This window comes from Pongo abelii, chromosome 9 (assembly GCF_028885655.2).
Source record: "Pongo abelii isolate AG06213 chromosome 9, NHGRI_mPonAbe1-v2.0_pri, whole genome shotgun sequence".
Classification (NCBI taxonomy): domain Eukaryota; kingdom Metazoa; phylum Chordata; class Mammalia; order Primates; family Hominidae; genus Pongo; species Pongo abelii.
Window position 1 is genome coordinate 45,003,027 of NC_071994.2, and position 21,938 is coordinate 45,024,964.

Below are 21,938 nucleotides of genomic sequence, written 5' to 3' on the forward strand. Positions count from 1 at the left end.
GATAAATCCCTTCATTTCTGCAGACAAAAGTCTAATCTACACCCAGTCATGTTCAAATATCTGCAATTTTAGTTCTAAGAGCCCAAACTGCCAAAGTGTCTGAGTGGCAGAAAAAGTTATAAATACCATGCTTTCTGTTATAGAGTATCAGATTCTTTGTCTTAGTCATTATCAAGTGTGGAGTTTGCCTTTTGCAGAGAAAAGGGCAGAATCAGCTATGTTGTCGCCAAATAGCTTGGGAGCCAGTACACACACAAAAAAGAAATTCAGTGTGATTCTCCTGCCAAAATAAAATCTAAGGATCCCTTGGGCCCGCTAAAGGCTTCTCTCTCTAATTCATGAAATTCTTCCCTGGATTTGGGGCATGATAGATTGTAATCACTCATTCAGAGAGCAGATGGCTCAGCCTACTGCTGAAAGCAAACTTTGCAATGAAGCATATAGTATCAGAGAGAGATGTTAAATTTCATTGTAAAGGTACCTTGCCATCATGTATTATCAGACACGTGAGTTCTAGTCACAATCCCTTTGTGACCTCAGATAAATCAGTACTCCTTCAATTTTCTATTTCATTTCCTGCTCTGTAAAATGAGAGGGTTGGATTAGATGAGCGCTGTCCAGCAATAATATGGGTTCTTCCTGTTGTGGGGTTCACTATATGCTACAACCAAGTGTGATCCTAAGTGTCTTATTCAAATAAAGAAGTATTTTTTCTTTAGAAAAAGTCAAGTTAGAAATTCAAGAAATACTTAAAAAGACAAAAATAAAGGATTACGGTAGGGGAAAATAAACTATAACTTTGAATAGAGAAGTCTAACCTCAAGCTAAAATGGATTTCTCTAAGTGTATTTATGCTTAGCTAGAATTCAAAGATTGGATGTACTGAATCACTAGCACTCTATACACTTGGCTAAAAATATTTTTAAAACAGCTCTTTAAAGGCCTTTAAATAAAATTTATGGAATTTTTAGTGAACAATAATTTCAATTTGAATAACGTACATGGGAAAATAATTTTAAAAGTAGAAATATGACTCATGAAAAAAGGCATTTTTTATCACATTAGAAATAAACCATTTGCATTACTAATGCTTCAGGTAAATTCATACAAAAATAAGCTGAATAGTCACAGAGGTTTTTTTCCTTCCTTTTTTTCCCAAAAGTTAAGATTTCATTAATACTAAATAATAACAGCAAACAATTACCTAGTTCCAGGCACTTCAAAAAACTTTACATATATTTAGCTGTTATGACCCACATGAGGTAGGTACTTTGATTAGCCGTCCTTTACAGAAATACAAACTAAGGTGTAAAGGGGTTAAATCACATTTTATATCATTCAGTTACTAAGTAACACATTCAAGAGCCTGAACCTACAGTTTGGCTTTAGAGCCTAAATCTTACTGCTTTTTTTTTAAATCCCCAAACACCTTGTTGTGATATTTATTTTATTTATTTAACGAGTGCTTATCATGAGTCAGGTACTCTCTGAGATGCTGGTAATACAGCAATGAAAAAAAAAAAACATGGGAAAAAGTACCATTAGACAAACAGATAAATAAGTAAAATATTGGTATGACAGGTGGTGATAAGTGCCATGTAAAAAAACAAAGCAGGTTTGAGAAATCAAGAGGACAGGAGCAGGGTATTAAAAATATTAAATAGAGTTTAAATAATATCACCACCTAAATAAAGGCAAAAACAGTTTTGTGATACAGTGCTATACATTAAACATATAATGTTCATCAAACTCCCTTTGCTGTATCTGACCTTCTATGGTTATGCCTTTTGCAAAAAAAAGTATATTTATTTATTCTATATATTTATATATTTCATATATTTATATATATTTCATATATTATATATATATATGCTATTTATGCCATTAAACACTTGTCTGGGTTCTTCATAGCAATTTAAATGCAAGGTAAAACCAGTCCTTAGGAATTTCATATTTGTAAATATCTGGATTACTATAAGCCCATGTCCTGTATTATTTAAAGACAAAAATAATTTGCCCCACACATCTTTTTATTACCATATTAATATGTTCTTATCTTAAAACATTAAAGATTTTGTAAGGAATCTTCCTTTGACCCCCCACCCTAAGGCCTTTCCTGGAGGTGACTAAATTCTCCAGCCCATGATGTGCAATATCTCTTTAAGGGAAGACAAAGGAAAAAGTGATGCAAGAGCCATCCCTCCTCTGGGACTGGGTTTACTCCCCTCCTGATTCTTCCAACTCCTCCTCTTAATGATCAGGAAAGTAAATGTGCTTAGAATCTGAGTAGTATAAGAACCAGGAGTCTGCATTGTGACCAAGAGTGGGGCTATCTTTGCTTAATCAATAAATTGAAGAAGCCAAATAATTGCTCTTTGTTTTTCATTGAGAAATTTTCCAGGAGGTGTAGCCAGGAGCCCTTCTCTCTTGAGTGGCTGTCTCCACACACCTCAGTTTATCTCCCTCAGTTCCACCCACAACAGTGATGGCAAACACTTTCCACAGTGAGACTTTTTTACACCTAGAGGGATAGGAAGCTGTCCCCAATATCACATGCAAGGGAAATCTCTTTCTATTCTTAAGTGATGAATATAGAGAAGATTATTTGAACGGGTACATGATGATTATAAGTGGAAGATTGGTTTTGCTGCTTTGTCTTTACTGTTTTTGAAAAAGAGATCATAATAGGAAATATACGTCTTTCAAACAACTTGTAAAAATCTCTGATTTTGTATTTATTAAAAGCCTTCTAAGGTAAAATTCTATGTAGCATTTGTAGTACTAGTTGGACATTCACCATGTTAATAATAGGGGTATCAGGGTGATTAAATTTTTATCATTTTTATAATTTTTTTCTTACTAATGTGCAATACTGTTATAATCTGAAAAGAAAATGTTATACATGTTTAAAAACCATTTTCACACAAGGCTTTAACCGCATTTTGCAATGTTTTGTTATATTTTCAAAATGAAGCAAAATGTCAGAATCTTCAGGCAAGATAAGGTAGTTGATCTTTATAATTTTCTATAGGTTCATGATATTTTACAATACATTTTTAATTTAATTTTCTCAGTATCATAGAACATAACATATCATATATGAAAATATTAAGGCCTCTCCCTTGAATACCCATTTAAAGGTAAGATATATTTGGATCCAAATAGGAATTCCAGAAATTAAAATTTTTTCTATAAAAAAATTAGCTGGGCATGGTGGTTCACACCTGTAGTCCCACTACGCGGGAGGCTGAGGCAGGAGAATCACATGAACCCAGGAGGCAGAGGCTGCAGTGAGCCCAGATCATGCCACTGCACCTCAGCCTGGTGACAGAGTGAGACTCCATCTCAAAAAAAAAAAAAAAAAAAAAATCCTTTGAGGAAAATCTACCAGATAAATTAATAAATTAGAACCTGAGTCAGCATCACTCTTTTCATTGCTAAACATGACACAGATAGTAATGAGTTTGCTTTTCTTTAATTTAAATAATCAGAAAAACCCGTTTACTGACCTCCTAGTGTTACAAAGAGGAAAAGCTGGAGCATCCCTGGTTTTTTTTCCTGGCAGGAAAATGTTAGCATTTTAATATTTGACAAGGTGAATATTTCGACTCTGAAAAAAACCCTTAAAGTCACCACCATTATATTTTCATTTGACATTATATTTTCATTTGACATCATCTTGTATCATCTTGTATCATTTTTGTTTTTTGGTGAATTGTTGGATTTTTTTTTCTCCTGCAGTGAAAACATTCCATGCATGTATGTTTAGGGTATCTTTCTGAAAACTTTGTTTTAATTTAGGAAATACTTTTTAGGGAAAAAAAAGGAGTGAAGACTATATATATCGGGGATCTAAAAACCAAAAATGTAACATGCTCATAATCAATAATATTTGACAGAATATTTCTTTAATTTTTTCCTAATATCAATGTTTTCTTTGATTTATCACATCCATAAAAAGGGGTTCTCCACGTAGTTAATGAGTTTCATCAAGTGTCCATCAGCAGATGAATGGATAAATAAAATGTCGTACATATACACAATAAACTGGTTTTTTAAAGGGACTATTTGTCTACCACTTGCTCTTAGTGTCAGCCATCCGTATTTCAAGTAAAGACGATACTCAAAAGGCATTATTCCTAATGTATGACACTCTCCTCTTGACATTTTAAAGCACTGCCCCAAAACCCTCACTCTAGGGATCCTTAAGCCTAAAATAAATTTCCAAGAATTCCTCCCCAGGTCCTGAGGACTCTGAGAAGCCTTGGGCAGAAATGACACCACTAGGGAAAGGGATAGTAATTGACAAAATCCGCAGTATGGGGCCTGAGAGATGAGGTGTGCCCAGGTTACAAAGGGCCAGGTTGCATATGACCACTATTAGGGAGGTGCCAACTTCTAGTCCTCTTCCGTTAAAATGTGAGTTTTGGGTGTAGGAAGAGGAATGAAGCTTTAGGTACAATAAAGACTGGAAGTCTTTATTTGCAGTATCTAAGCAGAAAGACCGGAAAGAGCTGGTGCATGTGTTCTATGTGGGTTCAACAATTCAGACGTGAAGATCATTTAGTTTTGTTTATCAATATACACACAGTGAAGCAAAGGAAGCTGCCACTCAACTTCTGGTGGTCAGGCGTTCCCCTCAACACCCCCACCCCATCAGTCCTTAGGTCTTATGCTTTAGGGGTGTCTGCAGGTGCCGCTGGTGGCACTTCTGGGAACTGGCTCTAGGACCTTGGTTGTGGGCACCGCAGCAAGGCAGGAGGCCACTGAAAGCAGCTGAGGGCTCCCCCAACCCCCGCCCCTACGCAGCTCATTAACAGGTGGAATCGCATTGCTGGTGCCTGCCCCCCTAGAAACAAATCCTTCAAACCCAGAACACCAACTGGGCGGGGGACGGGGCCAGGCCTTCGAGGCTCCTTGCCAGGAGGTCAGACCCTCGGGGAGCCTGGGCGCCTGCGGGGAGTGCAGGAGAGAGCGCAGCATCTGCCGTTTCCCACCCCTTTGTGCACTCAGGCGCACTGTCCCTGCTCTGTCTGCCCTCAGCTCCTGTCAGGCCATACAGCACGTCGATTATTTCGCCAAAAGCAAGTTCAGCCACAGCAGAGGGAAGGAGGCCGCGTGCACCGGTCCCAGAGAGCCTACATTCGTTTAGGCGACTAATTCAGGAAGGAGTCACCAGCAGCTCCAGCCCTGAGAGGGTGTGTCAAGGAACTAGAAGACTTCGCCCGGGAGTCCTCAAACCCCTCTGGGCTGCTGTCTCTGCTCCAGCTTCTGCTGCCCCTTCGGAGGAAACAAACAACACGCCCTGAGCCCCAGTCCCGCCTGGCGCATTACCTGTTGGCTGCCAGCCGAGACGCGATGTAGCCTCCCGGAATCTGGGTGATGATGTAGCCCCAAAAGAAGGAACCGTGGATCATCCCCACGGTTTCCGGGTCCCAGTTGAATTTGGCTTTCTATGGAGGAGTAGGGAAAAAAGCGTGAAGGGAAAGAGTAGAGTCAGTGCCAAAGGCTCACTTTCAGTGGTTCACAAGCCAAAAAGCCCCCAAGGCTTGGGCGCTTCATGCATTCTGGGGATAAGAGTGGCTTCATTTTCGTTTCCTAACAAAATTGCCTCTTGCAACGAAAAAACCTTGCTCATTAACAAAATGTGTTGTGATTAATAGTGAAGCCAGGCGCACTGGCTTTGCTCCCCGACTGCTGTCAGGCAGATCGAATCATCTGAATGAAGGAGGAATCTAGAGGGCCCCCGTCTTGGAAATTCGGACTCCCCATGAAGGGATTTGTTAGTCAGATGTGGAGACGCCTGGCAGGGATCCACTTAAAGAATCCGGCCAAGGCGTACGAAGTAGTGTAGTGACTTCCAACCCCGGAGACTTAAATAGGGAAATTCTGGGGAAGGAAGGTGGGGAGCGAAAGGTGAAAGGTGCAGGGCTCTTAGTGGCTAAGAGAAAGTGTGTCCCCACAAATGGGGATCGATATGGGCCTGAAGGGTTTGGAGTAGTCGGTGAATTGGGAGGACTAAAGGGAGAGGGAGTCATTGCTCAGGGGTTTTAATAAATACGGGGCAGGGGTATTTCTGAAGGTGGAGGTCTAATTCCGCCCTGATCAGCCTGGGTGACTCCCCGAGGGGAACCTCAAGGTAAACTGGGGCGCAATATTTACTTCCGAAAGGTGGGAGCGCGCTTTTCCTGCCTGAGAACTGGGGACTCTTTTTCTCCTTTAAATAATATTTTGACACCCAGCGGATTTTGCAAGGTCTTCCGGATTCCAAGAGTCTTCCCCAGTTTCTCCACTCAACTCCTGCTTATTCTGGTTTACGGCAGCTGGGGTTTCTAAGAAGGAAGTCTGGACCCAGGGGTTCTGCGACCTTGACGTGACCCTTCGCTCTCTGGGCGCGACTCCCTGCCATCCTGGGACCCTCTTACGTTGTGGTTCCTCCTGGGGGAGGTAAACCTTCCGAAAGACCCCTCAGCTGAACCTGCTGATATGAACACAGCTGATTTTGTTTTCCTCTTTGTTTCCTTGTGAATATTAAGAATGTTTTGGCGGGGATTGAATGAAGTACTGGGAAAACTATAATTAATATGCTATACTATTCATTCAAGTAAAACAAACACACTTCTATTTAGACTTAGTGGACATTGCTAGTCACCAACGTCTTGTATTAAGTCACAGTTCACAAAACCTGGTGAGCTAGACCCTCTTTTCCACTTCGCAGAGGAGGAAGGGAAGGCCCAGATAGCAGAGGGAAAAGGGAACTGGTAACACTACTCGGGTCCATTCTAGAACGGCAGAGCTAGAGAGGAGCTTAGGGAGCACCCAAACCTTCCTCTCAGTGCGGGGGAAAACGGGGCTCAAACAGGAGATGTGGTTTTGCGAGGCCGCATGGCTGAAGGGCAGGAGCCAGGGGGGCCAGATGTTGCCCACCTCCTTGATGACCTTGCCCCCGCGGTGGATGGTGCTGTTGTTGACCATGTCCACAATGGCCACGCCCAGGTTGCAGCGGATACCGAAGGAGATGCAGAAGCCCAGGCCGCTCATGATGGCGATAATGTAGCGGCGCGGCAGGCCGAAGCACGTGCAGTCGCAGAGTGGCGCCTTCCTCTCGGGCACCTCTAGGGGCTTCCCATCCTCCGTCAGCTCGATTGTCTCCCCGGTGTCTTGCTTCTTCTCCAGCACCCTGCGCGGCAGAGCAGGGGCGAGTCAAGGACGTGGCGGCTTAGGTACCCCCGATGCTGACCCATTCCCATTTTTCAGGACCCATCGGGGTTGGGAGGAGGGCCGTCGACCTCGCCCCACCCTCGGGGATTAGGGTGGTGCGGTGACACCAAGCTGCAAGACCTCCCAGGCTCTCTCACATTCTGCAGGTGCCCTTGGCCGCGGCGGCGGCGTCTCTTCAACTTTAACACCTTTAGGCCTAAGGTAGCGAGTCCCCATCTCGGGATCCACCCCTGGGCGCTCTGATTCAGATACACAGGCCGCTTGGGCCTAACTTTCTTGCAGGGCCTGTAGGGTCTGCATTTTGCGAGGGCAGAGGTTACCAGCGCCTCCTCTGCACTTGAGTAGGCGCCTCCCACTCCTACCCGCGCCCAGCAGGGCTTTACCCTGACTGCCGCGGTGTCCTCCTGCAACACAGCACCAGAGAGCTGCTCCGCTGCAGGCGGGCCCAACTAGAGAGTCTTTTCCACCCGCGCTGCCTTTTCCGTTTCTAGCAAGTTGAAGCTTTCCAGGTTGACGATGCTGGTATTCCGCCCCCCAATCCACCCCCTGAGCTGAGCCTGGAGCACCCCCTGGACTAAGGCCTCTCTAGGCTAGTGCCTGCGCTTGAGGAGAAGGCCTGAGAGCTCTCGCCGAGAGTGTCATGCATTCTCCTTCCCCTTCATCCCGCCCCAGGGCTCTATTCAATGCTTACTCCCCTGTTACACTTCTTACTATTTTTTTTTCCTTATTACTCGAGTTGGAGACAAAGGGCTCCACAGCATATGGCGGACACCTAAGCTTCCTACTGCCAGAACATGAATAATTAATTATTCACAATCTTGCGTCATTACTATCTCTCTTACAAACACCGAAAAATGTCAAGGGTCCATTTACCAAGGCGCAAAATGCGACACCCAGATATACAAAGGCTCCCCCAAATCAACTTTTGTAAGATATTCCACATCAAAGGGGAAGATCTCACTTAAATATTTGTTTTTGCATAGAGTTTCATAAGATTTCAACTGTCAATTCATTTTTGGCTTTGATCCTTGGGAGAAGGGACAAATGAAAAGGGGAACGCAGAGAAAAGGAATGTTTTTACTAAAAGGTGGTAGTGTTCTAGTCTACAACATATTCATGAAATTTCTATTAACAACAAACAAACAAACAAACAAACAAAAGGAATGTATAAGGTAACATCTCTGTACGTAGCCCCTTGCAATAGATACTTTCGATATTTAAACAAAGAGCTTCTCCGTTTACAATTTGCAGATATTTTTTCCAATCTAACATGAAATTGCTTTTCACCTGTGCCGTTTTAAGTGTTATGTGCACACCCAATTGTTTTCACACACAAAGGTAAAGCAAGTGAAATTTTTAAACTAATTTCAAATATGCATAGCTTGGAATACTGCTGTCAAGAAGTTTGAGGCCACCAGAAGAAAAACGTCAGGCTTCCGAATTCTATAAAATAGCACCTGGAGAATAAGTCATAAAGGTATTTGTGGCTAGGTTAATGTTTATTCTTAAAGTCCGATCATAATGTTAGAAAACATTGCAATTTATTTTTACGGGGAGAAAAAAACCCAGCCAATGCGATTTTTTTTTCTTTTCCTGCATTTGCTTCGTGTGCTCAAATATACAAAGTTGAACTCTGCACCGGATGGCAGCTGTACTGGGAAAGAACATCCCTTTCCATGGTAGCTGTGGGACTGCAGGGCCCTTGCGGTATCTACTGTCGCATAGGTGCATAATCGTGCCTACAGGAAGCCCGCCAAACCTGAAGAGATTTGGAAAATCTGGGAGTTTGATCATTTTCTTTATATTTCTCATGCATTTACAGAGACTTCAATTTCCCAAATATTAAAATTAGTGCTCCTTTGTAATTCTTTTTCCTTTTATGTCTGCCCTGTCGTCTTGATTTTGCTCTAATTATTAAGAAAAGCTGTATCCATATAACATACTTGAAATGATTTAAAGTTTTGCAAATTATAGCATAATTAGTATAGTGACTACAGGAGGATTAAATAATTGAATCATTTCTAGGACTTTCAAAGTAATGTTGCCTGTTATATTTATGGCTGTTCTTCCAGGCACTGACATTTCCTATGCAAGAAATAGAATCTAGGAGACGAAAATAATTAAAAATGCATATACATTGTTTTAGGCTCAGAGAAAGGAATTGCTTCAACTATCAATTATTGATATATTTTGATTCTTCTTCATTCAATACAGAAGACATATTTCACTAGGGGATTCTCTACTATGCTTTTGAAGCTGAGACCTCTCTCTCTCTCTCTAACATATATATATATATATATATAAAACACATATATATTACATATATATATAAACCATTACTCTTTGGAATTTCTTGGATAATTTTTTTAGATGGTTGTGTTTTATATTCATTTTTCTGCATCAAAGGAATTTAATTCGGGGTATCTATAAGCACCAAAAGAAACGCTGTTTGAGCAGGGGCTGGCCATTTCTTAACTGTAAAGAAGATAAATCCTGTGTAGTAAAGGATAAAACTCTGCAGACACCAAAGCAAAAATCAAACAGACACACACACACACACACACACCAGACAGTTTCATTTAGTGCAACATTCCTGCATTAATAAGCAGGTTTCCAGAGCACTCCCGCTCCAAGCAATGGGCAACAAAAAGACTTTCCGATCATATTACAATCTTTCTGAGCCACCAGGGTTTACGGAAACGGCCCTGCAGATTTTTTCATGCTGAGCCCCAGGTAAGCAAGTGTTTGCTTTGTCTTACCTGTAGATCTGGCCGAGGGATTTTCCAGCAAAATTCTTTAGCCCCTCTTTTCCTGGGGCCAAAATCCTTTGTTTTACGGATTCCATTCTTGCAAAGACTGTTGTCAGTTCTTGCCAGATTTAAATAGTGATTGCTAGGAAAGGCAAGGATTGCGCATATTGTCTTAATCTCTTAAAGTAGTTGTGGGCTTTTCCTTCTCAGCAGAATGGTAGTGGCTTGCCTCCAGCAAGAGTGAGAGTGAGAGAAGGGAAGGAGAGTGAGAATGAGAATACAACAGAATAGCTGCATGCAACCCACGGGTTTCCTAATAGGAGAGTTGGTAGACACAATCAGAAAGTCTCATTGGAAGGGGAGGATCCGGTGGCAAAGAGCGCAAGCAGTGCCATGGTATTTGGGTAGATGCGGTTGAGTCCTTGTCCTGGAAGTCGGTCAGCTGAAAAACAATGTAAATTCCCGGTTTTGAAGACTTATTGCTTTCAAATCTGCTGGCTTTTAAACGGAGGGGCCGGAATATCACAGAAGCCTTGGGTAACAGCAAAGTCAAAAGAATGGTACTTTTAAAAATGGTGCCTTTGCTGTAAGGAGCAGAGCATATTCAAAACTCATGGGAGCATCTCAGGTCTCAGGTGAGCAATGCTGCTATTAGCTTTTCCTCTCTGCCCATGATCTCCTCCCATCACGCCAGCGTAACTCTGCTCTGCGGTAGAGTCAAATTAAGATGGAGAAGGCTTGCTGCTCTTTGAGGACGTGAGTAAATAAAAGATACACAGTTCTGATTTGGGCAGCCTCAGGGAAGATTTTTTTTTTCAGCGGCTGACAGCGCCCGTCTGGGCGGGTCTCGGTACAATGTTTCAGCACCACGGACAGAGTAAGTTTCAGGAATAGGGGACTCTTCTTTTGGCTAGCTAGGTTGCCAACTTTCTAGGGGAGCTGGGCGGATCGCCCTGACCAAGGACCATACTGGGGCTCTTCAGGAACGGATGCTATGGAAACCATGTGGGAAGATGTCATCATCTCCAGAGTTTGCAGGGAGAATGGTGCATTTAGCTCTGCTAGGGAAGACAACTTTATTAAAAATTGACAAGTTACTTCTAGTTTGCTAGGTTTTGTCCAGCACGCTGACGCCAGTATTGCAGGGAAGAAAGATTTCAACATATTTAACTTGTACCTGTGGTGTTCCAAGACACCTAGGCTCCCTTGAATATAAAATATGTGCACACAAAATACATAATTACATTGTTCGTGTGTTTGTTTTAACTCCTGACAGGAAAAAGATGAAAGAAAGAAAGGGAGAGATTGAAGAATAAAGGAAAGGAGAGATAAAGAAAAAGAGGTGGGAGGTATGGAGAGGAGAAAAAAAAGAATAGCTATAAACTCAGTGAAGTTGATTAAATAAAAGACTGTTAATTTAATATAAATTCCTTGGAATTTTAAGCATCTTTATTTAACTAATTTACAATACACTACTGAAATACCAATATACTGATGAAATATGTGGCTATACCTTGTGCTTGCCAACAAATTGTAATTGATAATTTAAAGATTTATTTTTAAAAAGATTTATTTTAATTTACATATATTCCATTCAAATCTTATTTTATTTTTCTTTGTATCTCCTTCTCCTAAAGCATAAATTTTGAAAGACATTCATGTAAGACTTTTGGCTTTATGTATATAGGTACAGCATCAATGAATTTATCTCATTAAGCAAGCAAGAAAACTGTGCTAGATTAACGTAAATTATTAATCTTTTTCACATGAATCACAAACTTCTTAAGTACAATTCAGGCCAATGCTTACAGAACAGATTGGCCTTGAACCACATTTTCAAGGTCAAAACCTTGGATGTCACATAAGCCAACAGAGGGCGTCAATTTTACTTAAGATCCTGAGACAAAATCTCAAAAATATGGATCTAAATTGAGAATCAAATAAGAATATTACCTGAGTAGTTCAAATGATATAATGGCTATGTATTCACTGAATGGATAGCTGGAAAAAAATGTCAAAGTAGCTAAAACCATCTGCCATTATTAAGTTTGATAGTTGTCAAATTATTTTCCATTGTGAAATATAATAAAGAAAAGGATAATGAAGACATTGTTATCTTTTTGATAAATTTGTGTTAAAATACATATCTTCAATAAAACAGTGAATTTGATTTTTCTCTAAAACCATAGGATGCCTCAGAATACTATCTATTTCTCAAGATCAAGTATAAGGAGACAAAAAAAACTCCTCATTAAACTATTTCCTTGCAAAAAAAAAAAAAAGAAAAGTAAAAGATTAAAAGATTCAAGCTACTCAGGACTTGACTTATCTAGGTGTTTTCAAAATATCTGTATTTTTCAAATCTTTCATAACTAAGTTCATTAAATTGTATTTATTTAGAGATATTAATGATTTTGGAATTCTGGGAAGTTATACAAAAAAACAGAATTTACAACAAATATTTGTGAAGCTGGGGTGATGATATAGAAATGATTTTCCTAAGCACTCCAGCTTAAGTTGCACCACAAATGACTAGAGATCTATCTAAACCATCAGTAAACATGATAGCTAAGTCTACAATACACAGATATGAGGGGACACTAAGCAATATAAATCCAACACAAAAGCATTTTTTTAGAGTAAAACAGTTATATTCACCTTTAGTGAAATGAATGTCATCCTCCTCTCTCTTTTAGTCTCTTGATAACAGGGTGAGCAACTGAATCAGAATAACTGGTAATATTGATTTACTCATTCTAAAAATATTCATTGAGTGCCAAGAATAATACTAGATCTGGGAATTCTCCCTGAAATATCTCACAAGCTACATGGGAGATAGACAATAAAATACAATTTCAAATAATTATGGGTGAAATTACACAAATTAAATAACCCAGCCTGGGAATGAAAATGTCCAGAATATATTTCAAGAGACAATGTTTTCTTGTCTGTCTTAATAGTTAAAAGAAATGTAGTTCTATAAAGATGATGGCAGCCCAGTGGAGTTTGGCAGGGTGGAGTGGTGGTATTTGGCTAGCACCTCAGCCAGTAGGGGTGTATTTAATGATATTTCCATAAAGAATGAAAAATGTTATGTGTGGAAAATTACAAGAAACGTTACTAGACCACCTGAGACTGAAGAATGTCATTTAGGCTGGCTTTAAATCCATAGCTGCTCCCAATGTAAGAAACATATATTCAGACACCATTTGCTAACCCAACAGATTTTCTTCATGGATGGACACAAATTGCAAACGCTGAATGTGTAGTTTTGCAGCCCTAAATTCATCAGATTTACCTTTATGCAAAGAAACACTAGTAGTTAAATGTAAGATATTAATTTAAGCATATCAAAAAAGACTTCCTTTCTCTTGACACCCTCCTTTATCCCCAATGTCTTACATCCAATTTTAACAAGCCCTAAATTGCATTATTAGACCACTTTTCTTCTAGGGGAAGAATTGTCCCTCTTGTCAAGAACTGTTAGCAATAAAAGGAGAAGTTTTCACTGAATATAACTAATATAATGTGTGTACCATATTACAATTTGTGAGTAGCTTTTATTTACATGATAAACTTATTTATTCCTTATAATTATTCCTTAAACTAAACTAGTTGTATTCCCATGTTATTGAGGAGGAAAGTGAGATTCAGTAATTACCTGAAGTCATGTAACTGGTGATGAGAAAACAGCTCAGGTTAGAGGAGTTTCTCACAGTTTAAGGCCTTGTTAAAATACAGATTCTGATTGAATAGGTCTAGAGTGGTGCCCAAGATTCAACTATCGTAACACGTTTCCACAACTGTTTGCCTAAGGATCACATTTTGAACATCAGCATCTCGGAGTATGAAATGTGAAATCAGTTTACCTGAGTTCGGGTCCTAGTTCCACTGATTATCATCTCTGCAATTTTGTACCAATCATGGAACACTAATAAGCCAGTTTTCTTACTGGCACAAATGAAGGCTTGCATTGTGGAGTATCTATTATCCTTTCTGCTTGTAAAATTTTATGACTTTTCATGACTTTAGATGTAAAGTCTTTAGATGTAAAGACTTTAGATGTAAAAAGATGTAAAACTTCTTTTCTTTTGTTTCTCCCATCCTAAGATTTTTTTATTATATTTGAGTTAAATGATTAATAATAAACTGAAAAAATACTAATATGTAGAAATGTGCTTCTTTCTGAAAGTTCTATCTTTTTACATATTTAAAGAGTTACCTTATTTGTTGTTTCACTATATGTATACATTGAGTTTTATATGCAATTGTTTAAATAATTGTATTCATAGTATTTTTCAAGATGTACATAAGGTATTAGCCAACAGCAATGTAATAGGTTTCTATTTGTTTATATCCATGTGTGAGGAAATACTTTTGAGTAATCATTTAAATGTCTTGCAAATGTTGCCCTCTGGTGGAAGGATATGTTAATATTTTAGAGACAATTGTGGTCCTTAATTATGCAATTACACCTACTGTTTTCTCTCTCTCTCTCTTCTTTCTTTCTTTCTCTCTTTCTTTCTTCTTTCTTCTTTTGGATATTTGTTAAATTAAATCTACATCTGAAACTATAAAGTCTTTTTTGTGGGCAACACATTTGCAGTTGTCTTAGTACTAAATGTATTTAGAAATAAGTTGATTGAGAATCCCCCAGTTAACCAAAATCTAGTGCTAAAGGAAACTTCACTGTATTAAGATTCAGTAATGGTATGGTAATCACATAGGTAAAAATGATATACAATAGAATAAATTGTGATAATTTTATAAATATTTTGAAATAGTAACATAAATTTGTTGTTTAGCTCCTTATTACCAAAACTACAAATATATTTTAAAGGCATTATATTTAAGATCATTCAAAAACTATTCCTGGGATATTTTTAAGGCAAATTGATTTTAAAAAAATACCTCAAGTACATACCTCAAGGTGGCAGTGTGCATCTGTAGTCCCAGTTACTGGGAAGGCAGAGGCGGGAGGATTGCTGGAACCCAGAAGTTTGAAGTCAGTCTGGGAAATATAGCCAGACCCCACCTCAAAAAGAGAAAAACAAACCTTAAGGTGACTGATTCTGAGGCTATTTTGAATGCAACAACTTCAGTTTATTATTTCAAAAAATATTCACCCAACAGGTATTTGTACTTACTGTGGGCTAGGCCCTTTTCTGGGATATATTAAATAAATGGACTCAATACAGTCTTATAGCTTTTTATATTATATGTAGAGAGTGGACATTCCTAAAGACAAAACTGCTTTGAAAAGCTTTTTTACAGTATGGCTTTATTTGACTTTGAATTCCTAAGTAAATGTTCAGCCTAATAATTACACACTTCTTTCAGGTCGAAGCTATACAAATAAGCTCTAGAATTCATCTGTGACTTTTTTCTTACCAAAGGTTTTTAAGCAGACAATTTTTAGTTCAGCTTTATTTGATTTTACTTTGCAGTGTTAGCCTCAGAGACAGTTTCTAAGAAATTATCATTATATAATTTCCTTAGAGCTGGAAATAGAAGAAATAATTCAGTTTGTCTTAAAAACGACAATCTGTGCACATAGCCCAATACTTTACACTGCTATATTTAGTGGCCTGGTATAAGACGTCTTTTGACTTCTCTGTGAACTGTCTGATTAAAAAACTGGAAGCAGGAAGTATTAAATAAGCCTATATTGTTACCTCAAACATATATTTTAATTACCAAAAACACATGTATGTAGTCATATATGCAATGGTTCCTTTTTTGTGTGCATCTACTCTGTATTTATAATTTACAGTGAGAAAAGTGTATATATCTTATTCTACCCTTTTATTTCTGCATTAATGGGAGAAAATAGCCTTAATTCACTACAGGCCATTGTGCCTTGGGAAAATTAAGATTTTAAAGTGAATGGAGAACAAATGCTGCTCCTCTAATGCCAGAAAAGTATTTCTAACTTTGAATTCCACACTATACACGTAGAGCAACATGATAAATTACAGAAAGACTTTGAGAGCATTGGTGTCTTCAACTCTAAAAAAATTTCTTAAAGTAAAAGATTTAATTGTATACAGAAAGTTTGAGAAAAATCTAAGAATAGAAAAGAAATGCAAACCTGTAAAGAGAGTAAAATAAATATACACTTCAGTATGAAGGAGATCAAGGCAGAGACCACCAGGACTTACGGTGTTTTACAGATAAATAAATAAATTGAATGACATGACAAAACATACCTAATTGAAATGTCTCTCCATGTAGGTCCCATAGGGATCCTATTTTACTTTTACCATCCTAGATTACTGATTCTCTTCCTTTGGCTGCCATACATTTTGTTGTCACAGATGGTGAAATACCATTTTCTTTGAAGGAAGGCTTCTAATATTATTGAAATTTCCCACTTGGCTATTAGCATCTAGGAAGTTTCTGTTTAATTTCACACTATGTTCTAAGTTACTTATGCTACTAGAGGCAGAGGGTGGGATGGTTTCTACTTCTATAATATTTAGAGTAAAATTTTCCAAAGCAAAAAATCTGAATACATAGTTTTGTAATAGAACAGAACATATAAGATCCGGAATATTTCACTGCTGTAAGCACAAGCTAATTGTAATTTTGAAGAAGTAAAAACATATATACAATAGTAGTCACTGTTAATATTTTCTAACTGCTGCCCGCTAGTGGTAAAAATGGAAAATATTTACTTGAGTTAAAAGGCAGACCTACAAGATTGACTTAAATCATTTGGAAGTCAGTGGGTAAACATGCTTCCCATGATATTAACATTGTATGTGGCCTTTTTTCCCAGTACAAAGAAGAAAGGGTTGCTGATAAATCATTGAAAAAGCATGCCACCACTTATTCTTTTGTGCCCGCTGGTGGGCTTATAATAATGGTAAAGACACCATTATACTGTGGTGAGAAGCATAGTGCGCAGATCTTATTGCGTAGCATGAAGAGTTTTTGTTCACTCATTGCAGCTCTTTTGATATTGAGTGCTAATTCGTTCAATTCGTTCCTTATGGAGAAACAGAGTCAGAGGTCTGATCAAACCACACTAAGTCCTGCTAACTAGACTGACTTTTCAAATTTTTGAGCCAATGACATTTTTTCTGTTAATATTTTAGCCATTTTGAGTTAAGATATCTATTGCTTGCAACTGCAAACATCTTGATATATCATCCTATAGATATTTGATAGATGGATAAATGAATGGAAGAAGGATGGATAAACAGAATCAAAGTTTAGAATAGAAAGTTAAAACACTGGAAAGAGGAAAGAATCATGTAAGAGTAATTCTAGACCAAAGTATTAGAAAGACAAAATAGACCCAGACAAAAGAAAGCCTTGAATTTTAGGGTTAGTTAAATTAAATTTTTATTTAACATTTCTAAGTTATGACTATGTGCTCAGTCTTTGTTGAGTACCAGAGAAACAGAGATAAGTAAGTCACAGATCTTGCTCTCAGAGAACTCAGATTTTTCACTAAGAATGTAAAACTTTTCTTATGGTCAATTGAAAAGCTTTTTAAAAATGTATAAGCAAATAAATAATTTGCTGAAGGACAGTAACATTCTTAGAAGTTTAATCAGGCAACTATGTGATAAATTGTGTAGAGAGATGGAGGCAGGGGTTTTAGTTCAAAAGATGACCATTGCAATAGTCTGTGTGTCAGCTGATAAAATATTTTTTAAAATTACTGTTCTTTCCCATATAATGATGAAGCTTTCAACTCATTCAGGGGTGGGGAAAATTACCCATATACACACAGATGGTACACAAGGGCTGGAATTAGAACACAGGTCTTTTGCTTAAATCAATATGAAAATAATAACTCAAATAATATTGGGAAATTGCTTCTGTGCATTAATTTAATTTATAATAAGCATATTTCCTTTATCCTTAGCCCAGTCTCCTATTTCATCTCTGTTATAACACCAAACATTAGGAAAAAAATTAACACATTTATTTAGTGAGTAGAAAAGAAAAAAATGTCAATGACAAATGGTATCAATCAGCAACCCTAACTCATCCTACACTTTAGCCCAAGGTAGAAGGTGCCCATTATCTAAAAATATCCTCCTCAGGGCAGATGATGCTCTCATGGATCTGATATGATGGACTCCTTTTGAATTGAAATTTGTAAGCAAATGGACATTTATATTTTTACCATTTGTATTATTCTTTTAGAGAAAGTCTTCAAGGTTGAAATGGATCTTAAAACAAAATCAGAACATCCAAAATGTGTCAAACAGTAGCCCCGCCATTTGAGTGGAGCTCGGGTTTCTTACAGTGCTTTCTGAGAGGCTATAATATCAAAAGAGGGGACAGAAAGAGGGGAGAATTATTTTCAATAGCCCATTACTTCATATTACATCCATTATGTGAAGAGAAATTTTTGGCAATCACAGAAATTAAAGCACTATTCTAACATAGCAAGTAAGACAACACAAAAGTTTCTTTAATCCATTACATATTTTATGTCTCAATTAGCTTTTATTTTCTCAAAATAATACATGTACCAAGATGTAAAGGTGAAATACTTTAAAAAATAAAAGCAGTTATTTCACTCATTCCATCTACTGGCAACTCTTGCTACTAGGAGGCATCGCTTTGGAGGAGAAAATTAAGTGTGTGTGTGTGCGTGTGTGTGTGTGCGTGTGTGTGCGTGTATCTTACAGCATAAAGGATTGTTTGGCATAGAATTAACACTATATGTTTTCGCTATTATGATCATTATGCTGCTGTTCGTTGATTTTCTTTTTCTTTTCTCTTTTTTTTTTTTTTTTTGAGACGGAGTCTCGCTTGTCGCCCAGGCTGGAGTGCAGTGGCGCAATCTCGGCTCACTGCAAGCTCCACCTCCTGAGTTCACACCATTCTCCTGCCTCAGCCTCCCGAGTAGCTGGGACCACAGGCGCCGGCCACCACGCCCAGCTAATTTTTTGTATTTTTAGTAGAGACGGAGTTTCACCATGTTAGCCAGGATGGTCTCGATCTCCTGACCTTGTGATCCGCCCGCCTCGGCCTCCCAAAGTGCTGGGATTACAGGTGTGAGCCACCACGCCCGGCCTGTTCGTTAACTTTCAATATTTTACATGTCTGTTGACATCTTCCTATGAAAGATGAGGAACTAAATTTAATTCTCTATCTCTCTTTCAACTGTCTCTCCCTCTTCATCTCTCTTTCCACCCCCGACATTCACATCCACCCTCTGTCTTTTAACTAGTTTTATTGAAATCAAAATTCTGTTTATATAATTAGTATTGTTAAGCAATTGTTTCAAGGTCACACAATTCAGTGGCAGAGTTAAAATTCTAACTCGGGTAGCCCACTTCTTATTGCTCACAACCAAACCATAGGGTTGCTTTGTTTTCATTTCCTTTTGCTTTTTTTTTGTTCCTTTTTTTTTTTTTTTTTTTTTTTTTTTACGGAGTTTCTGTCTAGTTACCCAGGCTGGAGTGCAATGGCACGATCTCGGCTCACGGCAACCTCTGCCTCCCGGGCTCGAGCGATTCTCCGCCTCAGCCTCCCGCGTAGCTGGGATTATAGGTATACACCACCACGCCAACTTTTTTTTTTCTCTTTAGTAGAGATGGGGTTTCTTCATGTTGGTACAGCTGGTCTCGAACTCCCGACCTCAGGTGATCAGCCTGCATTGGCATCCCAAAGTGCTGGGATTACAGGCATGAGCCACCATGCCCAGTCCATTTTCTTTTTTTATATAGCATTTCCCCACCCCGGGATTTGTAATTGCATTTCTATTTGTTAATGTTATCCTATGTTTCTGTATTCCCATCATTAATCCATCTCAAAATGATCCAGGAGAACTATAAAATTCCCTTAATATAATCAGACTTGTCAGATAATATATCAATTCTACTTTTTTCACTAGATGCTTTCCTCTTGGAGCTCTCTGCGCTTCTACTTCAGTTTGAACTAAATGCCCTCTATCCTGCTACACAGTTGTTGATTTGGGGTCCTCTGTCACCATCATCTTGGGAGATCCCCTCCACCTCTCTTCTATGTCACCTCCTCGCTTTCTGGATCCCATAACTTTCTGGATTATATACTGCTGTAGTTTCCTTAAACAGGGGCCTGAAAACTTGTGTATCTGAAAATTGATTTTTTTTTCCTTTTCACACTTGATTGACAGATGTTTTGCTTCTATGAATCTAAGAAAAATAATGTTTTTCTATTTTGGCAGTTTTGTCCCATTACCTGTTATCTTCTAGTATTGCTAATGGGTAGACTAGTACCATTCTGATTCCTGAAGCCTCATGTATGCTTTTAATCCTAAATCTCTCTAGAGACTTTATGATACTCTATCTCTAGTGTTAAGAAAACTTATGACATCTTAAGAAGAGGCTTTTTTTTATATATATAGTCTTGTGCTTGTCACTCAGAGGCCAACCCTCTCATATCCTTCAAATCTGGAAGTGAGCTAGATATGGTGTCTATTTCTGTAATCCCAGCACTTCTGGATGCCAAGCAGGAGGATTGCAGGTTGCTCAAGGCCAGCCTGGGCAACATAGTGAGACCCCATGTGTACATTTTTTTTAAATTAGCTGGTTTTAGTGGTGGGTGCCTGTAGTTCCAGCTACTCAGGAGGCTGAGATGGAAGGCTAACTCGAGCCTAGGAGTTCAAGGCTGCAGTGAGCTATGATTGCACCACTGCACTCCAGCCTGGGCCACAGAGCAAGACTTCATCCCTTGGGGAAAAAAAAAGAAAATGTTCTTACATCATCTCCTTAATAATTTCCTTTCCTCTAATTTCTCTATTCTTTCTCAAAACCTTGTCAGTTGGATATTAGCCATTCTGGATTGATCTTCAGTTTTTAGAATTTTATTTCTAATTGTTTATTTCTTTTGATGTTTAATTTTCTCATAAATTTTCTTCTTTTTCTTCCAAACCATTAATTTTAAAGTTTCTGCTATTATATTTTTAATTTGCAAGAGCTGTTTATTTTTGAATCTTTCTTTTTTTCAATAGCACCTTTTTGTTTTAAGGCTGCACTATCTTTTCTCCCTGAAAATGTTCATTTTAGTTGTTACTATTTTAATTTTTTTCTGGTCTCTTCCAATTAATTTTCCCATGTTTGATGAGCTTGTTTTAGCTTCTTTTAGGGTCTTTCCTTGTGGTCCTTAGGTGTTCATTTGTATTTAAGAGCAAGGCACTGTAGGTATATAAGACTTGTTAACTGGGATTATTTTGACAGTCCTTTACTTGTGGGCCTCAGATAGCAATAAATTCATGCCTTTTTCTGAAGTTGATAAGCTTCTCTATATAGGAGTTATTCAGTCTCTTTCCTAGAGATGATTAGACATCTGGCAAGCAGCATTCTAGAAACTAAGTAGAAAGGATAGAGTCTAGAGTCTTACCATTCAGTATGCAACCTTCGATTTTTCTTCCTGATTTCAGTAAGGCATCTAACCCCACACCTCAGCAAGCCTGCCGTTCTTGAGGACTGGGTCTACGTGATTCACTCTGAAGAGATAAGCTTCCATTTCTATCATGATTGGTGAGGTCTATTTGTCTTGCTGCATAGGCTGGGCTAGGTGTAAATCCTCTTCATGTAGACTTGCAGCAAACCATCCTGTTTTTAGCCTGGGCCCACAATCCTGGTAATTCCAACTCCCAAGCTTTTCCATAGTTTGTGCATGACTTGAACTGCTTTCTGCCAAAAGGCATTTAGGTTTCATCTTTCTTCACTATCTAGGTCACTTTCCCCTTATCCGTCAGCTTTCCATCTTCTAAAATCCTGTTAACATCTTCTAAATGCTATGGCTTCATCTGCCATTCTCTTTTATAGCTTTTCAGAAACTGCTTTTCTATCATTTTAGTGAGTCTCAGGAGAAAGTGGACACAAACTCATATGCTCAATCTTCCAGATTTAATTGGAACTCTGTGTCCATTCATATTTACCCCTGAAAAAGAGATGTAAACTCTGAAAACTCGTGTATCTGAAAATTGATTTTTTTTCCTTTTCACACTTG

General features: G+C 38.4%; 1 protein-coding gene and 1 long non-coding RNA gene across 7 annotated transcripts in view; one reads left to right on the plus strand and one right to left on the minus strand.

Moving 5' to 3' along the window:
• The window catches only part of SLC17A6 (solute carrier family 17 member 6), a 137,786-nt gene extending 126,819 nt beyond the window's left edge, over nucleotides 1-10,967 (minus strand). For all 3 annotated transcript variants that reach the window (XR_008511190.2, XR_008511191.2, XM_024255409.3), the window contains exons 1-3: nucleotides 9,981-10,967; nucleotides 6,928-7,180; nucleotides 5,335-5,453 (exon numbers count right to left, since the gene is read on the minus strand). Coding sequence is in view for 1 of the 3 variants with exons in the window: in XM_024255409.3 (XP_024111177.1) it covers nucleotides 5,335-5,453; nucleotides 6,928-7,180; nucleotides 9,981-10,066 (458 nt within the window). In the remaining 2 variants the exon portion in view is untranslated. The remainder of the gene's footprint in view (nucleotides 1-5,334; nucleotides 5,454-6,927; nucleotides 7,181-9,980) is intronic.
• The window catches only part of LOC129048665 (uncharacterized), a 78,364-nt gene continuing 66,069 nt past the window's right edge, over nucleotides 9,644-21,938 (plus strand). For 3 of the 4 annotated variants that reach the window (XR_008511193.2, XR_008511194.2, XR_008511192.1), the window contains exon 1: nucleotides 9,644-9,954. This is a non-coding gene — a long non-coding RNA (uncharacterized LOC129048665). The remainder of the gene's footprint in view (nucleotides 9,955-21,938) is intronic. The other variant, XR_008511195.2, reaches the window with a different exon arrangement.